The sequence below is a fragment of the Poecile atricapillus genome, chromosome 15 (genome assembly GCF_030490865.1).
Source record: "Poecile atricapillus isolate bPoeAtr1 chromosome 15, bPoeAtr1.hap1, whole genome shotgun sequence".
In the NCBI taxonomy this organism is placed as follows: Eukaryota; Metazoa; Chordata; class Aves; order Passeriformes; family Paridae; genus Poecile; species Poecile atricapillus.
Window position 1 is genome coordinate 12,542,569 of NC_081263.1, and position 25,820 is coordinate 12,568,388.

The 25,820-nt window shown below is 49.3% G+C and overlaps 1 protein-coding gene across 6 annotated transcripts in view; it reads left to right on the forward strand.

The window, feature by feature from the left end:
• The window catches only part of CBFA2T2 (CBFA2/RUNX1 partner transcriptional co-repressor 2), a 57,354-nt gene that overhangs the window by 18,126 nt on the left and 13,408 nt on the right, over positions 1-25,820 (forward strand). For 2 of the 6 annotated variants that reach the window (XM_058850650.1, XM_058850651.1), the window contains exon 2: positions 23,835-23,978. In XM_058850650.1, the coding sequence (XP_058706633.1) occupies positions 23,835-23,978 (144 nt within the window). Of the gene's footprint in view, positions 1-2,832; positions 3,083-7,827; positions 7,848-9,845; positions 9,865-23,834; positions 23,979-25,820 lie in introns of those variants that run through there. The other 4 variants (XM_058850653.1, XM_058850654.1, XM_058850655.1 and 1 more) reach the window with 4 other exon arrangements.

The window sequence follows — 25,820 nt, forward strand, 5'->3', positions numbered from 1 at the left end:
CATAAAAGTTTAAAAAGTCCTTGTAACTACACTTAAAATACTTGCAGTGACCTGAGTTCTTGACATTTCAAAGTGCTTTAGGTTGTAAAAACATTGAAGAGATTTATTTGGCTGTGGGTTGACAAAGGGTAGTTAGAACCCAGTTGTCACTGTTGTGGACAGCTTTTGTTTGTGTGAAGCATTCAGGTCCTTAAGCTGAAATATGATTAAAAAAGGAGGCGAGGAAACACCTGGTGCTGGTTACCTATTTCACATAAAGCCCCCAAACTTGTCCCTGTGCCTTCTGAGGGTACTTCTCTTCTGGCTTTGACCCAAAGACCTGACAGATCCCAGGCTGCATCTCTGGAGCATCTGCTGTTCATCATTCGGCATCCCCCCCTCTGTCACACTCAGGCCTAAGTCAGCTTTTGAGTTCACTCCCCTGTTTCAGGCTGGTTTGGAGATGTTGGAACAGGGCTGGACAGGGAGCAGCTGTGTCTGATGCTGGATCCTTAATGCTGGGAGCACAGGGCTGCATCCATCTGCCTGGTACCATCTCCAGTGGGGACAGAGCTGCAACATGAGCTTGCTTAGAAGACATCAGAGAATCCACATGAGAGCCACCGCTGTCACCACGGCCCGGCCGGGGACGGCTCCTGTTGGGGACCTCATAGTGAGAGGTGCCAGGGAGCCAAGCATGAGATGCAAGTCCATAGGAAAATAACTTTATTAGTTCTGGTGTTGGTGGAGCTGCTTGGGTTGTGCCTCCCTTCATTGTCTGTGTAATTTAGAGATGGTTTTTCCATCTCAGCTTATGAAATATTGAGAGCTTCACTATTTTGCGCAACCTCCATCAGAAGTGTCAGAAGCCCCAGCGAGCTGAACTTTCTGAACTTAAATGTTTTATTGAGGTGCCTTTGCCTGCAGCCCCTCCAGTGGGGACTGGGGTGCTGGAAGGGGGTGCTGGGAGGCACTGTTGCCTCTGTCTCTTCCCAACCTGTTTTGCTGCCTGAGCATCTCGTGGGATGCTCCAGATGTTTGTGTGCTGATACTTGAATGTGATTCACTTCTTTTTCCCTAACTGAAACATGTAGAATTACTGCTCTTGGGTGAGGTTTGGAGGAGGGAGAGTTGCTGTAAACCTGTGCCCCCTCTGCCTGCAGCCAGGCTGCTCTTCTCAGAGTGATGTGTTTGCCCAGCCAGGGAAGTTTCGTGTGCTCCTACAGCACCCAAAGTCTCCTGCCCAAATTGCTGCCCTATTGTCCTGCAGCATCCTGTACTGGGAGGCCTGTCCTCTGCAGGAGGAGATGGTGGCCGCTGTGTTCAGGATCTCATGCTGTGCCTGCTTGCAGAAAGCTTTTTAATGCTTCCTTTAAAGCAATTTTCTCCCTTTACAGCCTTTTCCCCTCCCAAAGGGAAGCAGAGGTACCTCAAACTAATTAGGAATAAGCAGCAGAGAAGGCAGGGTGAAGGGTTAGGTGAGATGCCGGGGGGCAGTACCTCCAGAAGGTTTATGGACATAGCAGTTAGCAGTAGCCTGCCAGAGCACTGGGAATTTCATAAAAAGGAGCATTTTGCTATGAACAAGTAACTATCCAGTCATGCCTGCTGTGGAGAATTTGGCATGTATGATTTTTGGACTTGTGAAAAAGCAGCATCCCCCAGCTTGGGCAGTGGCAAGGGTCTTAGTTTGCTGAGCTGAGAAAGCATTGAAGTCCCTGGTTCTCAAAAAAAGTAGCTGGAGAGAAAGGCGGTGTTGCCGGCAGAGAGGCTGTTGTTGACTGCAGAGATTTGGAAAGGATCAAGACCTGAAGCTGCTCAGCTGTGCGGGCTGGAGCGGTGGATCCCTCCTGAGCTCTTACACTGTGTGTGTGTGCACGGTGTGCAGGCAGGATGCGAGCACTGCCTCTCCTGCGGGGCGCAGTGCCGGGAGCTGGCAGCGGGATGCTGGAGCAGGGTGCTTTGGGCAGGCTGCAGGGGTGGCAGTCCCCGCTCGGGACATGGCCAGGAATGCTGCCGTGTAAATCCGTGTTTGCCCAGCGCCCGGCTGGCGGTGAATGGTGCCGGGCTGATGGGATTAGTCAGGGGCCTCCAGTTAATGTGTGTTGTTCGCTCCGCACCTCGGGGAGCAGCAGCCTGGCAGCATTACCGGGGGGTCTGTGCGCCCATGGCAGGGGGGAAATGCCCGCTGGGCTCCTGCTCCGAGCCTCCCTCGCTGCTCTGACATCCCCGCTGGAGTTTACTCCCGGTATAAAACATTTCGGATTTACGTTTTCCTTTAACACTTCCTCTTCGAGCCGGGTAGTATGTTACACATTTAATTGCTCTTCCTTTGAATTTTGCAGTCCGCGTTTGGTACCCTTGCAACATCAGTATCTTGTTATCTTGTTGTTGCTTCTAATTGCTAACACATGCCAGCCTTCCAGCGCCGCAAACTCCGGCACCGGGCTTGCTGGGGGGAGTTCGCGGAGGAGATTTACGCGCATGGGGAAACCTTCGGGAAATGAATCCGCCGCTTTAGCCAGCAGCTCATCCCGATTTCCAAATCGCAGGGCTCGGGCTGAGGCTGCTGTGCCGCCGGTACCGCACAAGGCAGGGCTGCTCTGGGGAGAGCGGCGGCTTCTTTTGCTCCTGCCTGTGCCTGGCTGTTGCTGCCGGCCATAAACAAATTGGGTGTATTTAACAAGTTAATGTCAGGCGGGCGGCGAGGCGCTGGTAGGTGTGTGCCTGGTGACATCAGCTGGCGAGCAGCCTGGCAGCAGCGCGGCGCAGGCAGGGAGCAGGCAGGGAGCCGAGGGTGTGTGCCTCTAAGCTGGGTATTCTGGCAAGGTGGAGAGCTGGTCTGTTTGGCAGGACCTTCCCATCTGGGATCCATCTGTGTTTCCCTGGAATCGGACAGGCGGCTCCAGGCAGTGAGAAATCGCAGATGTGCGGGACCTGACACATGTCCAGCTAATGAAAGGAGAAGGCAGGCTGGGCTCCGGCTGCGCTCGAAGATCACGGGCGGCGGAGGAGGAGGAGGAGGAAGAGCGCTTTTCTTTCTATTTGAAAGAAACGAGGTGTATTGCACAGCAGCTGGATCCTCGCAACCTCGCTGGGTAGGGTAAGCAAGGGCTGGGATTATTTTTAAGCGGCGCTCGGGGGATGCTCGGGGAGATGCTCGGGGGGATGCTCAGCCCTGGAGCCGCCGGGAAGGTTTGGGGAGCCCCTCGGCTGTTGCAGGCGGGCTGGGGAGAGCCCCCACCTCGGGATCAGGTACAGGGAGAGGCCGGGAGCGGCGGCCGCAGCGCTTTGCCAGCCTTGCCTCGGTCCTCTGCAGTGCTGGGGAAAACTTCAATAGCCCAGCCGGCTGCATGCGAGGATTCTGCAGCTGAAAAAACACTAAACTCTCTCTGAGGAGAGCTGCGGTACAGCTCGTTCTGGGTTGCTATGGAATGGTTATTTTTTTTTATTTTAATTTTTTTTTCCTTCCCCCCCACCCCCCCCTCCATGAGCAGAGGGCTGGGATTTGGTGTTTTCTGGGGAAATGGCAAAGCAGGAAGGGTTTTGTGTGTTTTAGCAGAACGTGTTTTTCTGCTGTGCCTAGGCTTACTCTGGTTTCTGCATGCTGGTATTGAAGCTGGGGGGGCGGGGGGTAAACTGCAGAGGTGGATTTCTTCCATTGGCTCCCAAATTTCCTTAATTTTCCCTGTGTTTTCAGGGCTTCTCTGCATTGTGGCAGAGGCTGCTCCCTTTTTGTCTTTGCACTCCTTGAGCAGCAACTGATGCTCCCAGCATCTAAATCTCCCAGATCAATCTTGTGATAGCAGAACACACCTCCCCTATATATTCTCACTGTCAGGCTGTAGATAGGCTGTATTTTTTCTTTTTCTATTGTAATCCCTGGTTCTTGCATATTTAGTTTAAACCTGCCCTTTTCCCCCTCCCTGTCTTTTGGGAAGGTTCAGCAGTTGAAATTAGTCCTCTGACCCTCTGGTGTAGCATGTAAAGATCCCTCTGCTGCATGTTTAAGCTGTTCCCCCAAATATTACCTGCTTTTTCTGACCCCTACACCACTCAGCTCCTTGCAGTGATTCTCAGTCCATTTTATTTTGCTGGAGAAATCCTGCCCAGCCCCAGGAGATGCACCAAAATCAGCACTCAAAGTTTGGGGAGCTGAAATGTGGCTGAGCATCGCTTGTTGTGAGGCTGGAAAAAGAAAGAGAGGAATATTTGCTGGGCTGCCTGGTGCAGGATGATTCCCTTTGATGTTGCTTTGTCCAGGTTAGCTTTAAACATGCCAAATGATGGGTTTTCCTGAGGGAGAGCCTGGCTGGGCTCCTTGGCAGTGTGCTTGGGCTGCAGCTCTGTGCTCGGCCAGTTTGGCCACTCCATGAGCCACCTTAAGGTTTTCCTTCTTTGCAGCATGCAAGGATTTGGGTAGAGGCTTTTAAAAATACTGAGTATTACAAATCTGCTTCTAGAGACTCACCAAACACCTCCTGTGTGTCCCTGGAGAGGAGGCAGAGGAGTGTGTGCACTTCAGTGTCTCAAAGTGCACCAACACGAAGGAGTTTGAAACCCCAAAAATGTCCAGCAAAGCCATAATATCTAGGATATTATGGGATAATATCTGGGAGCAAAGAGCCGTGCTCCTGTACTGCTGCTCTCCTGGACACTTCCCGGGTTTGTGAGGGCAGTGCAGGGTGTAGGAGCAGCTCCTCCTGCGGTCTCCTTGTAGGTCGAGCCCTGATTAAGTGAACGGAAGTTCTGCCGGCATCAGGGCAGCACAATTTGGCCATTAAATATCTAATTTGGTAGAGTCTTGCTCAAGCCCTGCAGGAAACTTTCTTTTTTTCCTCAGGCTCCTTTATTTTTAAAAAGGATTTAGGGTTCCTGATGAGCTGAGTGCTTAGATGAGTGTGGTTGTATTTTGAAGAAGAGGGTGGCTTGAAACTGTTGCCAGTCCTAATAATTTTATAGAAATGGTGCAGGACATCCGAGTGTAGACACTTTTTCCCCCCCACTATTGTCTGCTAGATGACATGATTTTCACTATTAATATAAAAAAGATGTTTAGTCTTATTTTTGGAGCTACCTAGACTTCACTGAAATGACTGTGTGCCCTTCACAGGCAGGTAGCCCAGCACCTCCAGCAGTTAGAGAAACACACAAATAATGCAAAGCTCAGAGACTCCAGTGTGGGAAGCAAGGAAAAAGGAGTAAAGCAAAGGCAGTTTGAGCAAGTACTGCCAACAGGAAAGTGCAGCTAAGCCAAGGGAAGGATTTGAAGGGTTTGAGGAAGGAGCAGAATTGCTGAAGGCAAGGAGAATAAATCGTTAATCTGAGAACTCTATTACACAGGGAATGCCCTGAGGAAAAGAGCAGAAACTCCATTTAATAGTGAAAAGGCCAAACCAGTGCTGCCAAGCCAGGCTCTGCTCTGCCCAGGGACTGGAGCCACAGCCCCTGCTCACTTCCAAGATGCTGCTATTTTTGCAACTTGCATCTGCCGGTGTTGCAGAGGCTTGTTTAAACCCGCCAGAGCAAAGGGAGCTTTGCTCACGTGAGCCCTGGGTCAGGCTGTTGGGTTTGGGTTATTTTCTGGTTTATTCTCAGTATTACAGGACCGGTGTCCCCAAGAGAGCGGGGTTTCACTTAACGCCTGTCGCATCGAGCGCGAGTCCCAAATGATTTAACTGCTGCTTCACAGAGCTTTGTCTGGCATCGCCCACGGTGGATTTTGGCTTGTAGAGGTTATCACTGGTTTGACAGGTTTGTGTGGTTTGACTGCAGGAGCTGAGCTTTCATGTCAATCAGCCCTGCAGTCCCCGAATTGACCCATAAATGCAGGATCCAGCAGCAGCATTTAGCAGGAGGCAGCGCTCTCCCACGGTTATAGGATGGGATGGGGGAGCCAGGTGGCTTCTTGTTTTCTCCAGATCTGGTTTTTTTTAAGGTTTGGACAAAACACAAGATTTGTTTGACGTGTATGTGTGATGTTTATAGTATAGCTGGAGAGCTGAACAGTCATTTGAGGACTTGGGCACATGCAGCAGATTTAAGTCAATGCTGGCTAGTTTTTAAATCTGAGCAGGAGATGGTCATAATCTGTTGCCTGTTGGGTTTTTTCCCATTCTAAGAGCTGGCTTATCCCTACTCATTCTGGGCTGGATCATAAGCTTGCCTTTATCTAGTGACTATTTCCATATCTGATTGCTTGTTAGGAGCTAGGTATGAAATGTGTTTCGACAGACACTCCGGAGCAGTCCCTGGAGGCAGCGTCACTGCAGGTCTCTGGGAGTCTGTTCAACTTTTATTTTTATGATGGAGACTGCCTTAATTCATGCAGCGTTCAGGGAATGGCTGGAAAAACCTTTGTTTAGAGTGGGAGCAGGAGCCAGGAAGAAATGGTGAGCGGTGATCCCACAGTTAAAGTGCAGCACGGAGAGGCTTGGGTTCAGTTCCTGGGTCTGCAAACAATTTTCTGAAGCAGGACCTTGACCTTAGCACGGCTTTGTGTGTCAGCAGCTTTCGTCCGACAGGACAATAGCGATTTCAGAGGTTTCAAAGCATTTTAAAGTGTAACTATCATGCCTTTTATTGGGCCGGGCAGTGGCATTTTTGTAAGCTAAGCTTAAGGTTTTAGAATAACGCGTATTGAATTTCCTCGGCGTGCTCCCGGCCGAGGAATTCCCATCTCTGCTGGCTGCAGCAGGACTTGGGGTATTGAAGGAGAACATTCACAGGTGACCGTGTAGAAGAACCACCACTTGCAGATCTTCAAAGCCAAGAGCCAGTTTTCCTTCCTCGCCTCCTCAGTGGCAGCGGGATGCCGCAACCTGCCGGCGGGATGCCGCGTAACCATCCCTTCCACCAAAAAAAAAAACCCCAAAAAACCCAGGAAAGTGCTGCTGAGCGTCCCGGAGGGGTGGCTGAGGAAGGCAGCAGCTCGGACCTGTTGCAGGCTGCGGGGGGAGCGGGCATTGTGCGAACAGATGTGCCGGCCCCATCCGTGCGCTGCCCGCGGCGCCAGGTGCAGCCATTGTTCCCATTGAGCCCGCGCCCGCATTGTTCCGCCAGCAAATTAGCATTAAAAACCCATCCCAAACCCCCACGTCCCTCAACTGCAGGTGACTGTTATTGGCCCCAGCTGCCACCCTTGTGCTTGATTACTTCCATATGGGGCTGTGGCAAGATGTAGGAGCCACTTATTGATTTTTTTTTTTTTTTAATATTTCCCCCCCCCTTTTTTTTTATTCCCACCCCACACAGACCCTTCAGCTTCAACAAAACCCTGAAATCTATTAAGCCCCCGATAGGCTCCAGTTGCTGTTACAACTGGGATGAACATTTTACAAGCAAAGCTAATTACACCCTCTCTGCTTTCTTCCTTTCTTCAGCCCCCACCCCATAAATGTAAAATAACCAGAGGGCAATTGGTAGTAAATTAAATCTTTGCAGTGTCCTGAGAGGAGGTTTCCTTGCTAGCAGGAAGAAGTCTGCTGGCTTCAGATGTTTTGTTATTTGGGTTTGGGATTGTTTTCTGGCCTTTTTTTTTTTTTTTTTTCTAGAAAATGGGCATACTGCTGTGACACACCTATTAAAGGGACACACAGATCCCAGCCTGGGTCTGGATAGAAAAGGAAAACATCATTAAGCAAGTAGGATATTAATTTGTGACCATAGTCAGCTGTTGAGAGGAGCCAAGGAGAAACTCCATGCCAACTGAGGTTACACATTTCTAGGAACAATGTGATTTTCTCCTGGTACAATTTATCTACGGGGCAGCAGGTTCCTTGAAAGTCCAAAACTCCCAAAATCTCCCCTGGGGTGGTGCTGCCATGGAGCATCCTGGGTTTTCCTGGAGACAAGATGGGCTGGAGTTGGTAAGGGGAGGGAGGGAGGGGGGAGCATCCCTTGCTGCCCTACCTGGGAAATGCACGGAGCATCTCTGGTGGGAGGCACAGGTGGGTCACGTCCTGTGACATGGGATCAGCCCACGCAGCCCTGACCTACTTTGTGCCAGGCAGGAATAGAGGAGCCTGGCAGCTCATGCCCACGCTGGAGGCATCAGGCAGAGCTTCCCTCTGTGCCCCTGCCCCAGCAGCCTGTGTGCCAAAGCCCTGTCCCAGGCCCGAGGTGGGTCAGTCACACCTCTCCTGGGTTTCCCTTGCCCAGTTGGGAGCCCTAAAGGTTGTGCTGGTGAGGTTTGTGCTGGAGGCTCCTGGCAGAGCAGCTCGTGAGGGGATGGTGGTCCTTGGAGCACCACAGAGATGTTCCTGCTGCTCCTGGGCCTCGTGGGGCTGCTGAGGGCGAGAGCTTACCAGAGCCTCGTGAGCCTCAGCTGTTACAGCTTGGGGGGCTGTTCCTCAGGAAATCATCCCCTTTTGTGTCTTTGTGTTCTCAGTGGTGCCCCAGCAGCCACTTGCACAGGACCTCTCTTGTTCCTGCTGGAGAATCACTGAGCAGTTCTTGCAGACACCTGCACAGCGTGGCAGTGGTGCTGCAGTGTCCCATCGTGGTGCAGATGAAGGAGAGCAAACCTCTAGCTGGAAATGATCCTAGAGATGTCCCTCTCTGCTCACAGAGAGACATGGAAGATATAAAATGTCACTGTGCATTATGAATATTCAGCAAACAGAGTCTCATGGCTAGTCTGGAATTAGACACTGCACTTGAGACTTTGCTCAGATACAAAAGTCTTTAGGGACAGCTGGAGTTTGGTTGGTTGATCTCAAGATTACAGATGCAAACTTACTTAGGGATGGGGAGTGGACTTGCCTTTGTGTCTTGGCATCGGTGCTCCACCATTTGTCACATTGACCTTCACCATGAGTTCCATCCTCCCTTTGACAGCTGGGACCTGCCAGTGTAGATTGTGAGGATTTAAAATAAAAACTGTGGTTGCTATCTGAGAAGATGTGTTCAGCTGAACTACTTGGTTTATTTACTGCACATCCCTCCTTCCTGATCCAGACCTCTCCTGGCTTGGCTGCCTGGCATGGACCACCCAGATCTTCCTGGGAAGCATCTGTGCAGGTGCAGGGGTGGGGAAGGTGGTGAACTTCTGAAAAAATTCCAGCTCTTAGAGATGCTGAGTAGCATGGGGAGAGCCACCAGGTACTCCCTGGTACCAGGTACAGCGGGGCACAAGGTGGATAAAGGAGGCAAGGCAACCTCATGGAATATCTCGAGCGATTTTCCTCAGACTCGTTTTAAACCCTTCAAAGTCAAATCTCAAACTTAGGGGGTTTCTTCTCCCTAATTAAATTAACAGGCCATATGGTGTTTACTGTGAGCGCCTGCAATATGGAAGGAGCTACCTCCTGGATCACTTTCTTTTTTCAAAAGCTGCTGCTTTACCTGATGTCACTGTTCTGAAATGTTCTTTTCAGCAGCGGCGCAAGGGGTTATTTCTGCCACCTTGGTGATGTTGGTGTCACCTTCTGATCCCAGGGTTGAGCTGCACCATAACCTGTTTCTGCAGCTTTCTTTGTTTTTTCTTGGTTTTTGTTAGGCCATTTTGCTGCTTAGTGGGGAGTGTGTATAAGTCAGGGGTTTTTTCATGCTTTTTCACATGCAGGTGATGATTCTTGTTCTTGGAGCTGAGGAAAATAGAAAACAACTCAGGGTGGGTTTTTTGGGGGGTGCTGATGTTTTCTTTTAACAGCTGCCACCATTTTTTTTCATTGAAGGTAACATGACTATCTCAGGAATATTTAAAATTGCAAGTTTTGTATAGTTTTGTTGTTTATTAATGGGCTGGTTTTAAAGATTTTTTTTTTACTTTGCATGTGCTGCTTTTATCTTTGCATGAAATGTGGAGGAGGAAGTGAAGACCTTGAGGAAGAAAAATCATTGGGTTTTTATAAGATCCTTGCACTTAGCTGAACAGGAAATAGGGTAAGAATCTCTAAACTTGTAGGAGAAGTCAAGGAATTGAAAGTCTTGGATTTTGCTGTCTGTTTTGAGCTGTCCTCACTCATTTAGTAGGGTTTTTTAGTAATCATAATTTGTGTGCGAGTGCACTTGATGTGAGCTCATCCTGCATCTCTCCAGTGGTATAATTGAACCTTTCTCTGAGATTTTTAACTCGTTGGTGCATCTTTTCCATAGGGCCTGGGTGACCCTTCATCTCCAGCCAGTCTCAGCTTGTTGTGGGGTGTCTGAGCTCCCAGGAACAGATCCATTTGTGGTCGCTGAAAACACCCTGCCACATTAGCATATTCCTGCAACGTATGCTCCAAGGGTGTTTCTTTGCAGAGAAGCCTCTCTAAAGATAGCATCGTGAAGTTCTGTGTTGTCAACCAGGGACACTTGATCTAAAAAACAACATTTGATACACAGACAAGGTTTGCAAGTGCCATCTGGATTCTGGGAGATGAGCTAGGTTGTCTCTGTTTTGCATACACTCACCAGGAAAAAAAAAAAAGTGTGTGCAGGCGGATGAATTCTTCAGAATCACCTGAGCAGAACTGTTTAGTCCACAAGAGTGTCCTCAGTGACATGGGACACCTCTGTAATGCCATACCACTGGGTATCATGTCCCTCTGGACCTTCTTAGGGTACTGGAAATAATTCTGTAGCTCAGTGAAGTATTATTGAAACCCAGGTGGAATCAGTTGAAATTTTCTCACACCAGTAATATTTTAATCTCCTTTCCAGCATACTGCAAGGCAGAACCTGTAAATGATGCAAAGCCCTGCAGAAATGGACATCTTTTTAGGGAGGTGGGGATGCAGGGAACACAGATGTCTTTGTCTGGCTGCAGTTCTGCCTGGTGGAGAGGCTGTCCTCAAACCCACGCTAGCGCTGAGAGGAACCCGAACACCATGAAAGCCTAAAGTAGCCCTAAAGGGTTGAACAGCAAACTCCCTGTCCACATCTTCCCAGGGACATGTAGCTTACAGAATGTATTTTCCTTCAGGGCCTATTTCTTGACTTTCTAGTTATCCTCTCATATGCAAATCTAATTTGCCTAATGGGCTGCTGAGTGTAATTGAAAGGCAGCCTGCACTTACATGATAGTGAAAAGTCTCACCTGTGCCCAGGCACAGATGGGGCTCTGCCTCACTGCTGCATCATTAAAGGAAATTTATAGGCACTGTGTCACAGGCTTTGCTGTGGCCAGGGGAGGAAAAGGGCAGTTTAAAACAAACTTGGGGGTTTGCTGGGTTGTTTTGTGCTCTGGTCTCACAATTTTGACAATTGAGCTTTTTGTTGTTTTGTTTTTCCCCTGTGCTCCAGCTGATGGGGAGCGGGTTAATGCAGGTTACTGGTAACTGCTTGAGGACAGCCCCAAGAATGGTGAATTGGAAAGGCTTGTCTGTGCTGTGTTGCTGTGTGATGGGTTGAAAGCAAGTGCAGCAGCAGCTGAGCCAGCCTTCACTCTCCAGTCCCTGCATCACTCAGTCTCCTGAGGTTATCCATGGAAATTCTCCACCTCTGCTGCCCACGAGAGGGAGGGGAAGGAGGCACAGCAGAAACAGTCACTGCTGTCCATCCATCTCTGCTGGGAGCAGACCAAGAAGTTGTGGATCCTCCATCCCTGGCAGTGTTCATGTTCCAGTTGGACAGGGCTTGGAGTAACTTGGTCTGGTGGAAGGCATTCATGGGGTTTGGAACAGAGCCATCTTTAAGGTCCCTTCCAACTCAAGCCATTCCATGATTCTAAATAGTGAACTTTGATAGTTCTCCTGTCCATCCTGATCTCTCTGTGCCTGGACTCTGCAGGCAATGCTGGCTCGTGGGGCTCCAGGTGTGTAGGGACACCTCTTACCTCATCAGGCTCCTACACCCCTCCAAAAAACACATCCCTAAATGTGTTCCTCCTGTGCTTCCAGCTCCGGGGATGGTGGAAATTCCCCACAGGCTGGTCTGGCTTGGGGCACAGAGGAAGAGCCATTTGTGTAGCAGTGTGAGGAGTGTTTTTAAGAGGCAGAATTGTCATCTTGGCAGGGCTCCTGTGTGTGCCATTGATGGCAGGGACTATTAGCTGGGCAGCACTGAATGCACTTAGCGCCCAAGTGAATGAAGTGAGCTCTCCACAGAGCTGGGGGCTCATTAGTGAGGCTTGGCTACCTCAGCAATATCAGCAGGGCAGTGAGAGGGGTGTTGGCATGGGCAGCACTGCCAGCACCGTGCCAGGGCTGCCTGGGAAAGCCACCCTGGCTCTGGGGCAAGGGACACTCCTGGTCACACAGTCTCAGGGTGGGTCAGGTTGGAAGGGACCACAGTGGGGCCTCTGGTCCCACATCCCTGCTCCAGCTGGGTCATCCCAGAGCACGTGGCACAGGGTTGTGTCCAGACACTTCTGGAATACCTCCAGTGAGGGAGGTATTTGCCCTCCCTGAGTAATCCCACACAGTGAAGAAGTGTTTCACGTTCAGGTGGAACTTCCTGGGCATCAGCTCCTGCCTGTTCCTCTTGTCCCACAGAGCAGAGTCTGCTCCCTGCTCTGACCCTTCCCTGCAGGCACTGGCAGAGGGATGGAGTCCCCTCTGGCACTTGCAGGAGGTTGTAAATAATGAGGATGAAAGAGATTTCCCAAATCTTTCCCAAGTTCCTCCTTGATTTCTTGGACAACTTGCCCAGTTTTGGATAAAGTCTGGTGGAGCTTTAGCCCTGGAGCTGGCTGGCAGTGGCGATCTCCTGCTCTTCAGCCTCCATCTGGAGAAGGGAGACTGTGTTGGACTCTGCTTTATATTTGGAAATGGTATGACTTCAGGGACCCAAGGGGGATGTTTTTCTGTATCCTTCCTTGATTGCTTCATTTTGTGGTAGAACTTGGTTAGTGGTTTGTTTTGCACTGGATTTGGTTTCTGTTTTGTTTTTGCTAAAATGACCATTGTTTTCACATGAACTGGCCCCTCTGACTATGACTATTCTGGACTGCTTCCTTCTCCAGATGGTCAGGATTTCTACCTGGTCTGTGCTTAACAAACAGGTTTATTGTTAGTTTTGTTGTTTATTTTCTAGTTTAATATAGGGTTTTGTAATAGCTTTGGGTGTCCTTGGTATTATTTGTGCCTCTCTGCGGTCATGTTGGTTGTTATGGATTAAATGTGGTTTTCTGCCTTGAGATCTCACTTCTTTCAGAAGTGACCTTGCTTTTTTAATTGCTGTTATTTACAGTTATTGGTAGTGGTGCTTGAGCTGCTGGCACTGCTGCTTTGTGTCTGCCTGGTATGCAGAGACTTTTTTATCCCAGTTTGTGTTTTACTCATTTGGAGTACTCCCTACTCACTGGATACCCCTACCCTTAAACTCCAGACCTGCTGCTCCTGCTCTCATTAGCCCAGGTCCCTGTGTGCTCAGTGATATTCGTGATGCTCTAAGAAATCCAGATTTGCTCAGTACTCGTTCTTTCCTGAGGTCAGTGCTGATTTTAAGGTTGATTTATAGTGTTTGGGACCAAACCATTAAGCAGTAGGGTTTGGAACATGGAGGTCAGCAAAAGGGATGTCTTCTTAAATGGTTTCCAAGCTTGACTTTAAACTCCTCCTGTGTGTCTTTAGTAATCAGCTTTAAAGCTCCCAAATCTTCAATCACTGGGTGATTTTAAGGTGGGTTTGAAGTCATCCTTTTATTTTGAAAGATTTAATGATTTTTCAGGCTGTTCCCCTTTTTCCTTGTGTTGCTTGAACTTCTGAGGTGCTCCAGGCTGTGTCTGCCCTGCTGTGCAGATCCCTGGGGTGTGTCAGTGTGGGATGGGGACCTGTCCAAGTCATGGACAATGCCTGTGTTTGTTGTACCCAGTGAGGCAGGTTCACTGTGGAGGTCCAATCCAATCTCAGGGATGCCTGGGGTAAGGACACATCTGCACAGACAAGGCTGTCTCTCCCGAAGGAGCTGCTGTGGCTGAAGGATTTCTGGGTTCTCTGATAACAAAAAACTGGAGTAAACCTTGCTGCCCTCTTAACAATCTGTGGGAGCTTTTGTACAGACCGTGCACGTTTCTGTAGGAGCTTGTCCTGCATGTGGCCAAACTCATTCCCAGCAGCTAAACGGGAGCAGAGGCACAGGGGTGGGCAGGATGTGAAGTGCCAGGAGCTGTGGGATTGGGATCTGAGCTCAGCTGGCCCTGTGATAAGGGATATCACACCACCCTCAGCTGCTTGGGTTTAAAAGTCAGCCAGGCAGTGCAGTGGCCTCTGCTCGATGGGCTGCTTTTCTCAGAGCCAAAATAATTGTCCTCAGAGAGGCAGGGATTCATCCCACAGTGAGCACAGCAGGGACTGCTGGTGGGAAGCCTCCAGCAAAGGGGCTCACTGTCCTGACCCAGAAACAGCATCCATCTCAGCACCTCCTAAATTTCTCATGGGATTGGCTAGAAAACGTCCTCCTTTTCCACAACTCTTCCTACTGAAACTGAGAGCTGGGATATAAAACACAAGGCAGTGGAAAAGGAGGCTCGCTGACCTGGTGACCGTCACTTTTGGGGTGAACCAGACTCACAGTGCAGAAGCTGCAGGATTCCCCTGGGAAAGGGGTTCTCCTGGGGAAGCCATGGGAATGCCAGACCTGCAGTGCTCACCTGGATTTCCTGGAGCAGCTCAGCAGGGAGAAGGGCAGGGCTGCAGAGTGGGAGCTGTGGCCTCGCTGCCTGTGCTGTGCCGGCAGCTGTCGGCTCCTGCTGGGATCTGCTCTGTGCACATTGCCCTTTCCTCAGCTCTTCTGGTAAAGGGTAAAGACTGGCAGGGAGAAGGCTCAGAGTCCTAAATGGAGTTTGTGGAGTGGTGGTGGGATGAATTTGTGGTTTAAATTTCTTATGATGGATGTTTAAACCACAAACACTGCTCAGACACCTCTGGTTGCAGCATCTGTGTGAGAGGTTCTTGAACAGGAGAAGCTGCAGAGCAGCCAGAACCCCCTGGGAATGCTCCCCCTGGATGAGAGAACCCTATAACCCTCCCTGAGGCTTCTCCAGAGTCCTTCCTGAGAAGCCCAGCAGTGGTGGTGGATCCGTGCTGGATCCTCCATGGGGAGCTGTGGGTTCCCTGTGCAGTTCCTTGGGTCACTCCTAGGAGCCTGCTCCAGCAGCTCTGCTTTTCCCAAGCCTGTTTAAATCAGTGGATGCATTCTTATTGACTGTTTGGAGCTGCAGAGAGCCCCTTGGAGCTAATTAGTAATTAGAGGATGCCAATTAACCACGGTTCCCCAGGCTCTGCTGCTTTGCTGGTACTGCTGGGTTGGAGAAGGAGGGAACAAAATGGAGCCCAGTGCGAGTGTGTTTCATCTGGAGAGCAGGAGAAGGGTGGAGCCGCTTGTTAAATAGCCAGCAATCCATGTTTTAAAAGGATTTATGAGGGCTAGATAAAATCATGTCCTAAAGGCTGCCTTGAAGACTCTGTTAAGGTGGAAAATGCTTTCTGAACTTAGAGTTTGTTTCACTGTGTTTCCCCTCTTTTGGACCTCCCAAAATTTTACAGGTACAAAAGTTCCAGCTTTATTTACTCCATGGTGTTTAGCCTAAGCAGAATGAAAAACAGATTTGCACTCTCAAAATTGCAGTGTTCAGTTGTTCTGTATAACCTGTGGCTTATACGCCTGCCCACCTTCGGAAATGTGGTCCCTAAACTGTGGCAAAATTTAAGGAATGCTCCTAAGGGGAACAGGCTTTTGCCTGGGGAAACTTGGTCATTCAACCATGAGTTTCCCACTTGTTGGATCACTTCTTACTCTCTGGTGTAAACCTGGTGTTCACTGGACCCCAGAGGGGCGAATCCATAGCCTTGATGCTCTGGGCAGGGAGCAATTTCAGACCTTTGGGGGGGTGTAACCCCTTAAAGCCAACTCTTAAAATAATTTTTTCTATCTAAAAAGGAGCTGAGATGGTAAAAGTGCTCCTTTTATTTATTTATTTTTTTAATACAAGCATAATTAACTCAATTCTTGCTTCCACTCTACACAGCATTTACAAGTAAAACCCAAACTCTCTTTTGCCCCGACACCTCATTTCCCCACGGGCAGAAGCGCCGCAAAATAATCATTAAATAAAAAAGCCCAATCTTTGCTAGCAGGCTGTTGCTCCAAGCCTTTCTCCATGGTATCCCTTCTGTACGTGTTGTGTCTGGGCTCCACCAGCCCCAGGAGCCGTTAATCTTCCTGGTGTTTTCTTCCCTGCGGCAAATGAGACACAGATGTTCCCATCTGGAAACTTTGCTCCCGCCACCGTTGTTCTGCTCAAAGTCAGAGGCTTTGGAGAGCAGTGCAGCAGGCTTAGACTTTTAAGAACTAATTTTTTTGCCATGATTGTGATAATTGCCTGTTTGATATCTGTAACTGCTTTCATTTTTCATTCTGAGCGCTTTAGCCCAAGGAGTAAATAATGTGGAGGAGGAAATATTTCTTAATATTGTTACAGGAGTGGGTGATTTAAAAAAAAAAAATAGTCTTGATTCTGTAATGTTAAATGGAAGAAGGAATTAATGAAAAATTACCAAAATACTTAGCAGTAACTAAGGAAATGAATTAGTGAGCAATTCTGGCTTTGCTGTCCCAGGTTATAACCCAGCCAAAGGGGTGGTTTGGGGAGGCCTCATCACTCCCCTCAGTCCCTAAAGTGCTTCCTATCCTAAAACTGCATTGCAGGCCTTGGGTTCCAGGCATGTATTCTCCTGGGCTATATTCCAGGAGTGCATGCCTCCCTCCAGGGTGGCTGTCTGACAAGCTGGTGAGGATGAGGAGGGTTCCGTGCCCCAGAACACCACGGGCTCCCTGGCAGAGCTCACAGCATCCCTTTGAGACAGTGATGAGCAAAAGCTGCTGCCAGGGACATCAAGGGATGAACTTGGGGTCCCCAACATTTATTTGTAGGGATGCTAGCAGTGTGGGAAGGTGTGGTGTGGTGGCTACAACAGCAACAGCTCCTGGGTGGAAATGGCTGTCAGGGTAACTATTCCCTGCCTCCTTCATGGGAAGGAGAGCAGGAGAGTGGGAATGGTTTGTGTTCCTGTAGAAGTGACATGACCAGAATTTGGGGGCTTGATGTACAACAGCTCTGGGCCATGTTGGATGTGATGGTTTGTGGGGTGAATCCCACATCCAGGTTTGGCCTGAGTGTGGCCCCAGAGGAAAGCAGAGCTCAGGAGGCAGGAGTGCCATGCAGGCAGGTTTGTGCTCTGACATGGCCATGGCTGGGAACTGCTCCGAAATCCAACCTGTGCTACCGCTGAGTTCGGAGAGCCAGGCACATTAATAGGATTTTATAAAAATCACTGAAGGCCAGGATGGATAAAGATCTGCAGTCTGCCTTCAGGAATAAATTATTAATCTTATTTCCCTTATTAACTGCTTTCTGGACTGCTTGCGAACGATAACATACTTTGCTCTTTCAAGTTCTTCTATCTGAGTTTCACATTGAATTGAGATTTAAAGTGAAACAGCTGTGTGTGGGAGAGGACTAGATGGCAATGGAGATACACGCGTTTATTTTTGATTTATAAAATGCCTATCCCAGGCTCAGCAGCTCCCTCCTGTGTGATGCAAGGCTCTCCTGAGAGGGGCCGAGTCCTCTCCACTCCCACAGCATCTTACAGCTCAGGAGCCGGGATGTGCCATAAAACACAGCTAAACAGGGTAAAAATAGGCTGATCACATGGGGTGGAGGAAATATCTGTACAGTGGCATGAGTTACCCACTGCCACTGATGCTGTAGTAGCATCTTGGCCATCTCCATGGCATGGAGGGAGGAGGATGGAGAGGGACCTCATGTGACCAGCCCTTGCTGGTGACCTGGTTATGCCACACACTTGTGTCCCCCAGTGCTGGCTGTAAATCACCTTTTGTTGACTCAAGCAAAGAAAGACCTCTAGAAACCACCCCACAAGCAAACAAATGTCAGTATTTGTAGAGAGAAGTCATCTTGGCTACAGACCTCCCAGTATCTCACTCTCCTCCAAACTGGGACAGACCCAACCATCCGTTTTTTCTGAGAGCTGCTGTATTGGCTGCCTTGTTCCTGATGCTTATCTTCAGTCTTCCCCCTCCATCGCTTTCTGATGCAGCAATGCTGCAAAAAGATAAAATATTACTTTTCCCTTGATGAAGTGATTTGAGTTTGAGCTTGGGGGAAGCTGTCTGGAAGCAGGTGAGGGAGGGAATAGCAGTGGAGAAGCGGTAAATGGCATCTTCTGGAAGCCTGAGTAATGTTGCTCTTGCTTTGCATGTCGATCACCTCTCATCTGCATGCCTTGGAGAACTGCAAAGGTGCTCTACAGATGGCTTAGAGCCATCAAGGGGAGGGAAAGGCAACCTTGGAGCAGAGGAAAGATGTTAATAAAATTTAAATGTAATTCTTCCCATTTCTCAGTTCCTAAATGTGAAAAATATTAGCTTGGTGGAGACTGAAAACAGATGGTGAGCAGTTGGAGCAGATAAGCATGTTATTCAAAATAAACATTCGCCAAAGCTGGGGAGGTGGCGAACCATATTTCATTTCACCCTATTTACATTATCAGGTCAGGTTACACTGATGCTGCCTCTCGTCTGCATTCAGACGATCAACAGGGACCCTGTGACGAGCCAACTGCAGCGCGTCCTCCTCGCTGGGGACGGCAGGGCTGCCATGCCTGGGCTTGGGCATTTCCCTGGCCTGCCCTCCAGCTTGGGACATGGAGCTGCTTGTGGACTTACAGAGCAGTTTGGGTCAGAGGGGGCTGTTAAAGGTCTGTCCCTCCTTCGTTTCCCTCTTTGCAATGGCCTCTCTATCTGTTTAGCCGAGTTTGGAGTTGCTTTATTGAAAACTGGGGACTCTGATCCGTGTAAATGGTGGGGAAGGAACCCAGGCAATGTGATGAGTGCTCGCCCAAGGTGTCAGGGCTAGTGGAAGGAGAGGTGTGGCTGATCTCCCTTGCTTTGAGGGATGTTTTGGGATGGGCTGGATCACCTTTAGGGTGTCTGTTCATCCACTGGCTCTGGAATAAGCTCAGACTTGGCTCGTGCACGACCAAAGAATTTCTCCTGCTGGACATGACCTTGGCTGTTGTTACTGGGACAGTTCTCTGGTCCCTTGGTCTCAAGAGGCAGGTATGAATTTGGGGCTTTTAACTTCCTGGGGTGAGGAGAGGCTTTTTAAATTATGAATATGTTCTGCCTGTTCCAGATGGAGGTTGAAGACATCTGCTTTGATTAAACCTCTTCTTTCTGTCTGAAATCATTACATGCTTTCCCTCCTGAGACCAGACCACTGGGCAAACCCTTGTACACAGCTTTTTACTCAAAAATACTTTAGTTAATTTACAGGTTTGCAATGTAACCACTCAGTGGTAAAAGCCTTGACAAGGTCTGATTTTGAGCCTGTTCTCTTGTCCTGCAAGCTGCCAAAGGGAAAAGCAAAGCCTTACCTGGGCATAGCTGCCAGTGTTGCACGGCTGTTTCATGTTTCATGTGGTTTTCTCTTATTTTTCCCAAGATATTTCATGGTTTGACTTCTACAGAAAGCTGGAGAGCTTGAGTCTGGCACACGGGTTGGTGAGACACAGTTCTGACTCTTTGCAGTTTATTTACAAATGAGAGCTCCCAAATCCTTCTCAGGGCAGGCAGGTTCATCCTTCCTCCTTAACTCTCGTGCCATGGAATCAAGGGTAATCATACCCATGCAGCAGGAATGGCTTGAAGATACCACTCAGGGAGGTGACTGGATTAAATTGTGCCTGTGCAGACACTACAGTGTAAATTCATGTAAAGCAGCTCCATTTTCTGCTCTGTAGCAGTGGCTCTCCCTCTCTTCCCTTGGATTCAGCAAATCCATGGCTCTGCCAGGAAATCTAGATCAAGGCTTTTTCTTGAGCAGAGTGGGGCACCTCCTGATACTGCCTTGAATTTTATTTTGAACTTTGGGAAGAGGATGAAGGGGAGACCATTTGTGTCTGTCTGCTTCACTGTCACTCTTCTCCAGTTCTTTATCTTGCTTTTTTGGGAAAGGTAATATCTAGTTCTCCTCATGCACAGTTTTAACTTCTTTTTCATCATTTAGTTTATTCTCTAATTGCCAAAGGAATTTAAGGATTCATTTAAATTCCAATGTACTCGAGATACTCCCTAACTTGTTGCTGGTTTTTTTCTTCTGCCTTTTCCCAAGCCCACAGGCATAAAGAGATTAATAAGGCAGCTTCTTTATACAGTTTACAGTGCAAGTAAATGCTGAGGTTACTCATCACAGCAACACTCTCTTTGTACTAAACACCATAGGTGGAAGACTTCTTTAAAGAAAATAAATAGGATGAGACCTGTCTGGAGTTGGTGTTGAAACTGCCCCTGTGAAATGTGCTGTGGTGTTGGAGAGCTGCGAGGGCAGGAGTGGGACCTCTCTGAGGATCACTTGAGACCCCAGATTTTCTCTTGGCGTCTTGTCCCGTTGTCTCACTTTGCTCTTTCTCCTCTCCAGAAAGGAAAACCATCAGCTGCCCTTAATGCTGACATATGTTCCTTTTTAATTTGTTACGCCAGGATGGGAACTGGAGCAGTGAAGGAAATCTGGTGCACACCGACAGCCAGAGCGGAGGCAGATGAAGCCGGGGCCTTGCAGCGCACGGGGAGGGTGGGAGGGAGGGAGGACTCCAGGTGTTGCCACAGCTCTGGGGCTTTCTGGTCTCTTGCACACCTGGGTTCCTTAAATGGGACACAGGAATATCTAGGGCAGGAGCACAGGTCTGTGGCTGCAGCTGCCCAGGCTGAGATCTGGAACTCGGCGCTGCCAGATGTGCCCTGCACAACCCGCTGCTGCTGGGAGGAGAGGGAGCTCTTGCATGGAGCCAAGACTAAAACAAGGTCTCTTCAGGTTTTCTTTTCTCTGAGTCATCTTCCCATGGGAAATTCCAGTGTGTCTGAGGCTGGGAAGGCAGCTCTCCCACCCAGGTGTTCACATTGTTTTCCCAGGTCACCCTGGGCAGGTCCTGGTGCAGAGCTGAGCACGTGTCACTGCAAAGTTTGGACATTTGGCAGCCAAAGTGTTGTGCCATAAACACGTCTGGCCTGCTCCTGCAGGCACTGCTGAGAAGTAACAACAGCATTTGTGTTTCTAATCCAGGTAAGGTTTGGAAGGAGGAGTTTTTGAAGGAAAACAGTGCAATGTTTCCAGTTTGGGCAGGTACCTGGTGCTTGGAGCATTCAGTCATTGACATCAATTATTCTTGTTAGAGTATCATCCAAAATCTATGATGGCATTTGACTGTTTAGGTGAGTGACACAGCTGAGTGACTTGCACATGTTTTGAGGAGCATCTCTGCATCCTCCCTGTGCATCTGAGGCAGTGCTGAAAAGCTGCTCTTGGTGAGCCAGTAAATATTTCTGAGTGGTGGAAGTGAAAGAATGAGACCAGGAAGGCAGCCTTTCTCCAGGGAGCAGCTCACTGGCTCAGTTTTAGCCCCAGGTCAACTCAAGGCTGACTCAAGCCCTTGGTTTGCTCAGCTGATTCTCATTAAATGGACATGTTTAGGCTAAAAATGAAGAGCCTCAGAAAGATGGTTTTTATCTGCATTTATAGATGCCCCAGGTCATTAGCAGGAAGCTTTTAAATTTAACAATCCTGTTTGCTTCTTGTCTGTTGGAGTGGGCTTGGAAAGGAAGGTGTTGGCTTCTTGTGGGCTTCAGTTTTGGTGTCTCACACAGTAGCTGGTTTTATTTTGGGGTTATAAATTCTATGCGAAATTTATCTCCCTCCCTGTAAATTAACCAAATTAGTTCTGCTTTCTTAATGTGCCCTAGGAGCATTTTAGGAAGGAATAGGAGAAAACTGAAGGATTTCATGCTCTCCAGAGTATGGCAATATCAGGTTGGCCATGTACACCTGGGAAAGGGGGTTTCATGGGAAGAGGGAGATGAAGAGGAGGCAGGTGGGTGGCAGTGGGTCCCTGGATGGCCATCAGGCAGCTGGCACCGAGTGCTGGACAGGCACAGGTAGTGCTGTTTTGATAGAAAAATTTGGGTCATTTAGCAATGTGTCCCTTCCTTGCCTGGGTGAGGGAACTCAAACTTTTTGTGGTAGAAATACACCTCACTTTGTGTACAAAATCTCACTGTTTTGATGCATTTATTTAGAGAGGAGAGAAAGTCAGGGGGTTTTCCCTGTTCTTGCTGATAAACTCACCTGCTGGAATAGGTACCTACATGTATAAATGATGTCATGTTCCTGCATCAATGCATGGTTATTAATCTGAATATCATATTCGTGCATGGGAGCGACAGGGACAGTCTGCACATCAGGGTTCAATTGTGTGGAAGCTGGATCACATGTACAGTAGTTTGCAATATGGGATTAATGTAGTTATTATATGTTAAAATTAATAGTAGTTTCCATGGCTTCAGTATCTCCCCACTTCATGAAAGCAAAACCTAGAATATTTTTCCTTTTCTTGAAAGCAGGCTTAGATAAATGAAGACACAAATGTTCTGGGACGTGGTTTTGTAGCGATTCCAACCCAAGTTATTCCACCTGTACTGACAGGGCAGGAAAACATGGATTTTCAGTGTGTATCATTCCTGCTTCCCCTTCCTGCAAACAGCAGAAAGAAGTGCTGGGAATAACGAAGTTCATTTGTTACCTCGCTGGCATTCGCCATGACTTGCCATAAGGAAAATAAATGAGGCAGCTCAGTGGCAGAGCAGGTGCTGGGGCTGACAGAGCAGATCCCAGGCAGCAACACGAGGGCTCAGGTGCCAGTTTGTGTTTTCTCTGCTCTGGAAAGCAGCATTTTTGTTGTTGAGAGTCGAGAAGTACCAGGTTTGGGTTGTATTTCAGTGCAGAGTTTTGCTACCTATTAAGCGCTCTATGGGAATGCAGCATTTAATTGCTTTGCCCAGGCTCAAAAGCTGAGTTTCTTGCAGCTGACAGACACTGGTAAGAACTGTGGCTAACAAATTAGATGATAATGATCCCCAAGCCCAGCTTGGATCACTGGAGGGGTGGAAGCTGAGTTGAGTTCCCTCACAGCCTGAGCTGGGGTGCAGCTGGACGTGCTGGGGACCCGGCCGCGTTCCTGGGTGGGACAAGCTGCTCACATCTCATTAGTGAGTTAATTGAGGGAGGGGAGGGGCAGCTTGAAGAGCAGGGACATCATCTCAGAGGGGTGATTTCTTTGGGGTCATGGACACTGGAGATGCTGGCAGTGCAATACAGAGCACCCCTGGAACAGGACTGGCTTCCACAGGAGCTGCACTTTGGAGATCATTAGGCTTTGTCTTCTGAGTTGTCTGCATTTTAAAAACCAAAAATACCCCAAAACACCCTCTCAAAAAGACCAAAAAACAAACCATCCCTCAATTATATTAGGATGTTTCTTCCTTTTTTGTTTTGTGAAGCTGATCCCAGCCACTGGAGCTGGGAGTGTGGTCACACTGTTCCCCTGAGCTGGGACATCCCTCAAGGATGGAAAGGAAGCTGCAGATTGAGCTGGTGATAGATTAGACACCAGACACTGCACTAGGAGTGGGGCTGAGTCGCTGATATCAGCTCATCTCTACAGCCCCAGGCCCATTCCAGTCACTTCTGGCACAGCCCAAGCCCAGATTATTTGTGTGGCTCCCAGAGGTTGTGATTCCTCTGGAAAGGCTCAGCGAGGTGTGTGTGGGCACATCTGGGGATCTCAGAGAGATCTGAAACAGGGGCAAAGCAAATTGACAGAAGCCCTGAACAGCATATTTGTGTATGAAGGGTGAGGAGATGGAGTCAGGAGAGCGGGGTGGTGAGCACAGACACCATGAGCATGACCCCGGGTGCCTGTCCCCAGCTCGGGGCCCTCCAGAGCAGCGTGGGAGCCTTGCGTGACTTCCCCCAGCTCTTATCTTCGCCCCTGCAACTGTTCCTGGCGTGCTGGGCGGGGAAATGCGTGTCAGTGACTGTCACTAAGCCTTGCCACCTTCTCTTGGTACAGTTGCTGGTGAGAAGAGGGTGCCAGTGATGCCCGGATCGCCCGTGGAAGTGAAGATACAGTCCAGGTCCTCTCCTCCCAACATGCCGCCGCTGCCCCCCGTCAACCCCGGCGGCCCCCGGCCCGTGTCCTTCACTCCGACCGCACGTAAGACCCCAGAGATGCTGCTTGTCCTGGGACCAGCTCTAGCCAGGAGGGAAGGCTCTGCTCATGGAACTCACTGGGGTGTCTCAGCCATCAGCCAGGGCATGGCAGGCGGTGCTGCCTGCCTGTGAGGGAGGGGGGACCGGGGCTTTCCTGCAGTTCTGTAGTGCATGCAGGACATAAAACAGGGTGTGTAATCCTCCTTTTCCCCCTGCCTGCTCCTGCCTTGCTCCTGGTGCTGCCTTGAGTCTTTCTCTTTGCAGGTACAGCGTTGATTTCCACCATAAACTCCTTTAAAAAATTGAATCTTTTATCAGGTCAGCTTCAAGCAAGGCAAGAGCTGGGCTTTTCTCTTTATCTTTTGGAGGAGTTAATTCCCACTTTGCTGTATCTCACTTTGCAGGCACCATTCCTGCAGCTGAGATTAGAAAGTATTTCATTTTTTTAATTTCCCAGCCTTGAAAATTCCTTGCTGTCCATCCAGATTCTCTTTTCTCCATCTTCTCTTTATAATCTTTCCTATTAAGCCACAGTCAGTCCTGATCCTCCCCAGCTGTAGTGCAGCCTTGCACCCACTTCTAGCTGAGTGTCTCTCAGAGGTGACTCCATGGATGGAAAGGACCTTCAGCCTTTTCTCACAGCCTAAAAAGGGTCTTTTTTTTCCTTCTTTAGCCAACATTTAAGCCATTTAATGTCTTTTTAAAAGCATTGTTCCGGAGCAAAGCTGCTTTACTTTGTTGGGCATGGAGTTATCTGACCCCCACACACGGCATGTACATATTTTCCATGCTCTCCTCACCCCTTTTCCCTGCACAGAGTGTTCCCTAGCTGGTTCTGTGTTGCTGTGCAGTCCATGAGGGTGTCTGGGCTATCTCAGAGTTCCATGCTGGCAGTGGGATTCAGAGATTTCCAGCCCAGCCTCCTGGAGGACACACTGTGATGTGCTGCGTGGTGCTGGCAGCAGCACTAATCACTGGGTTATCCCGCCAGACACATTGTCCCCATCTTTATGTGCTCAGGCGTTTTTAATGGCTCTCCTTTTGCTCAGGCAGAAAAAGACCATTAGCAAAGTGACAGAAATTAATTTTTCCAATGAGGATGCTTGGCACGCTGTTAAGGGCCAAGATGCCTGAATCTGCTGATTGCAGATGACTTAATTGCCTCTTTCCAGGATAGATGAGAGATGCGACCTGTGGTGAAGTTCATTCTTGCTTTTTCATTTCTCAGTTGCACCAGAGGGTCTTGGTCACTCAGTGGGAGTGTGACCTGTCCTGTGAGTGCCCATGGCTTGGGCAGGTGAGGTGGTGCAGCTGGAACAAAGCCATGCCTGCCCATGGATCACTAACACAGGGTTGGAGAAGCAGCAAACCCTTTGACTGTGTAGGACCTAAGGCAGCATTTAAGAGTAGCCTAAGCTGAGGACTTTCTTCTCATGAATTTTATGATCCTGCTGTCCCCAAACCAGCAGTCCCACTGGTCTCGGTGCACTGCCTCGCTGTGCTCTCCACCTGGAAGTGGAGGTGCCAGCCCAGCTGTGTGGTGTGTGGTGGAGCAGCTCCTGGTGATGTGCAGGATCAGTAAGTGCCAGCTGCCCTGCGGTGATGCCGTTGGCAGAGGGTCAGGAGGGGTGAGCCCAGGAAGGCAGAGCGCGGTTACGGGGCCATGTCTAACGGCAGCCCCGGCCCCGCGCCGCTTCCGTGGCATCCCCCTGTCCAAATCCCTCCTTGGCAGCCTCTCCCGAGGGTCCCCCCAGCCCCAGGGGTGTCTCACAGCCCCTCTTTCTCCTGAGGTATAAATAGAGCCCGTTGCTCTCCCCAGACTTTCATCTGAAAGAATAAGAGGAAG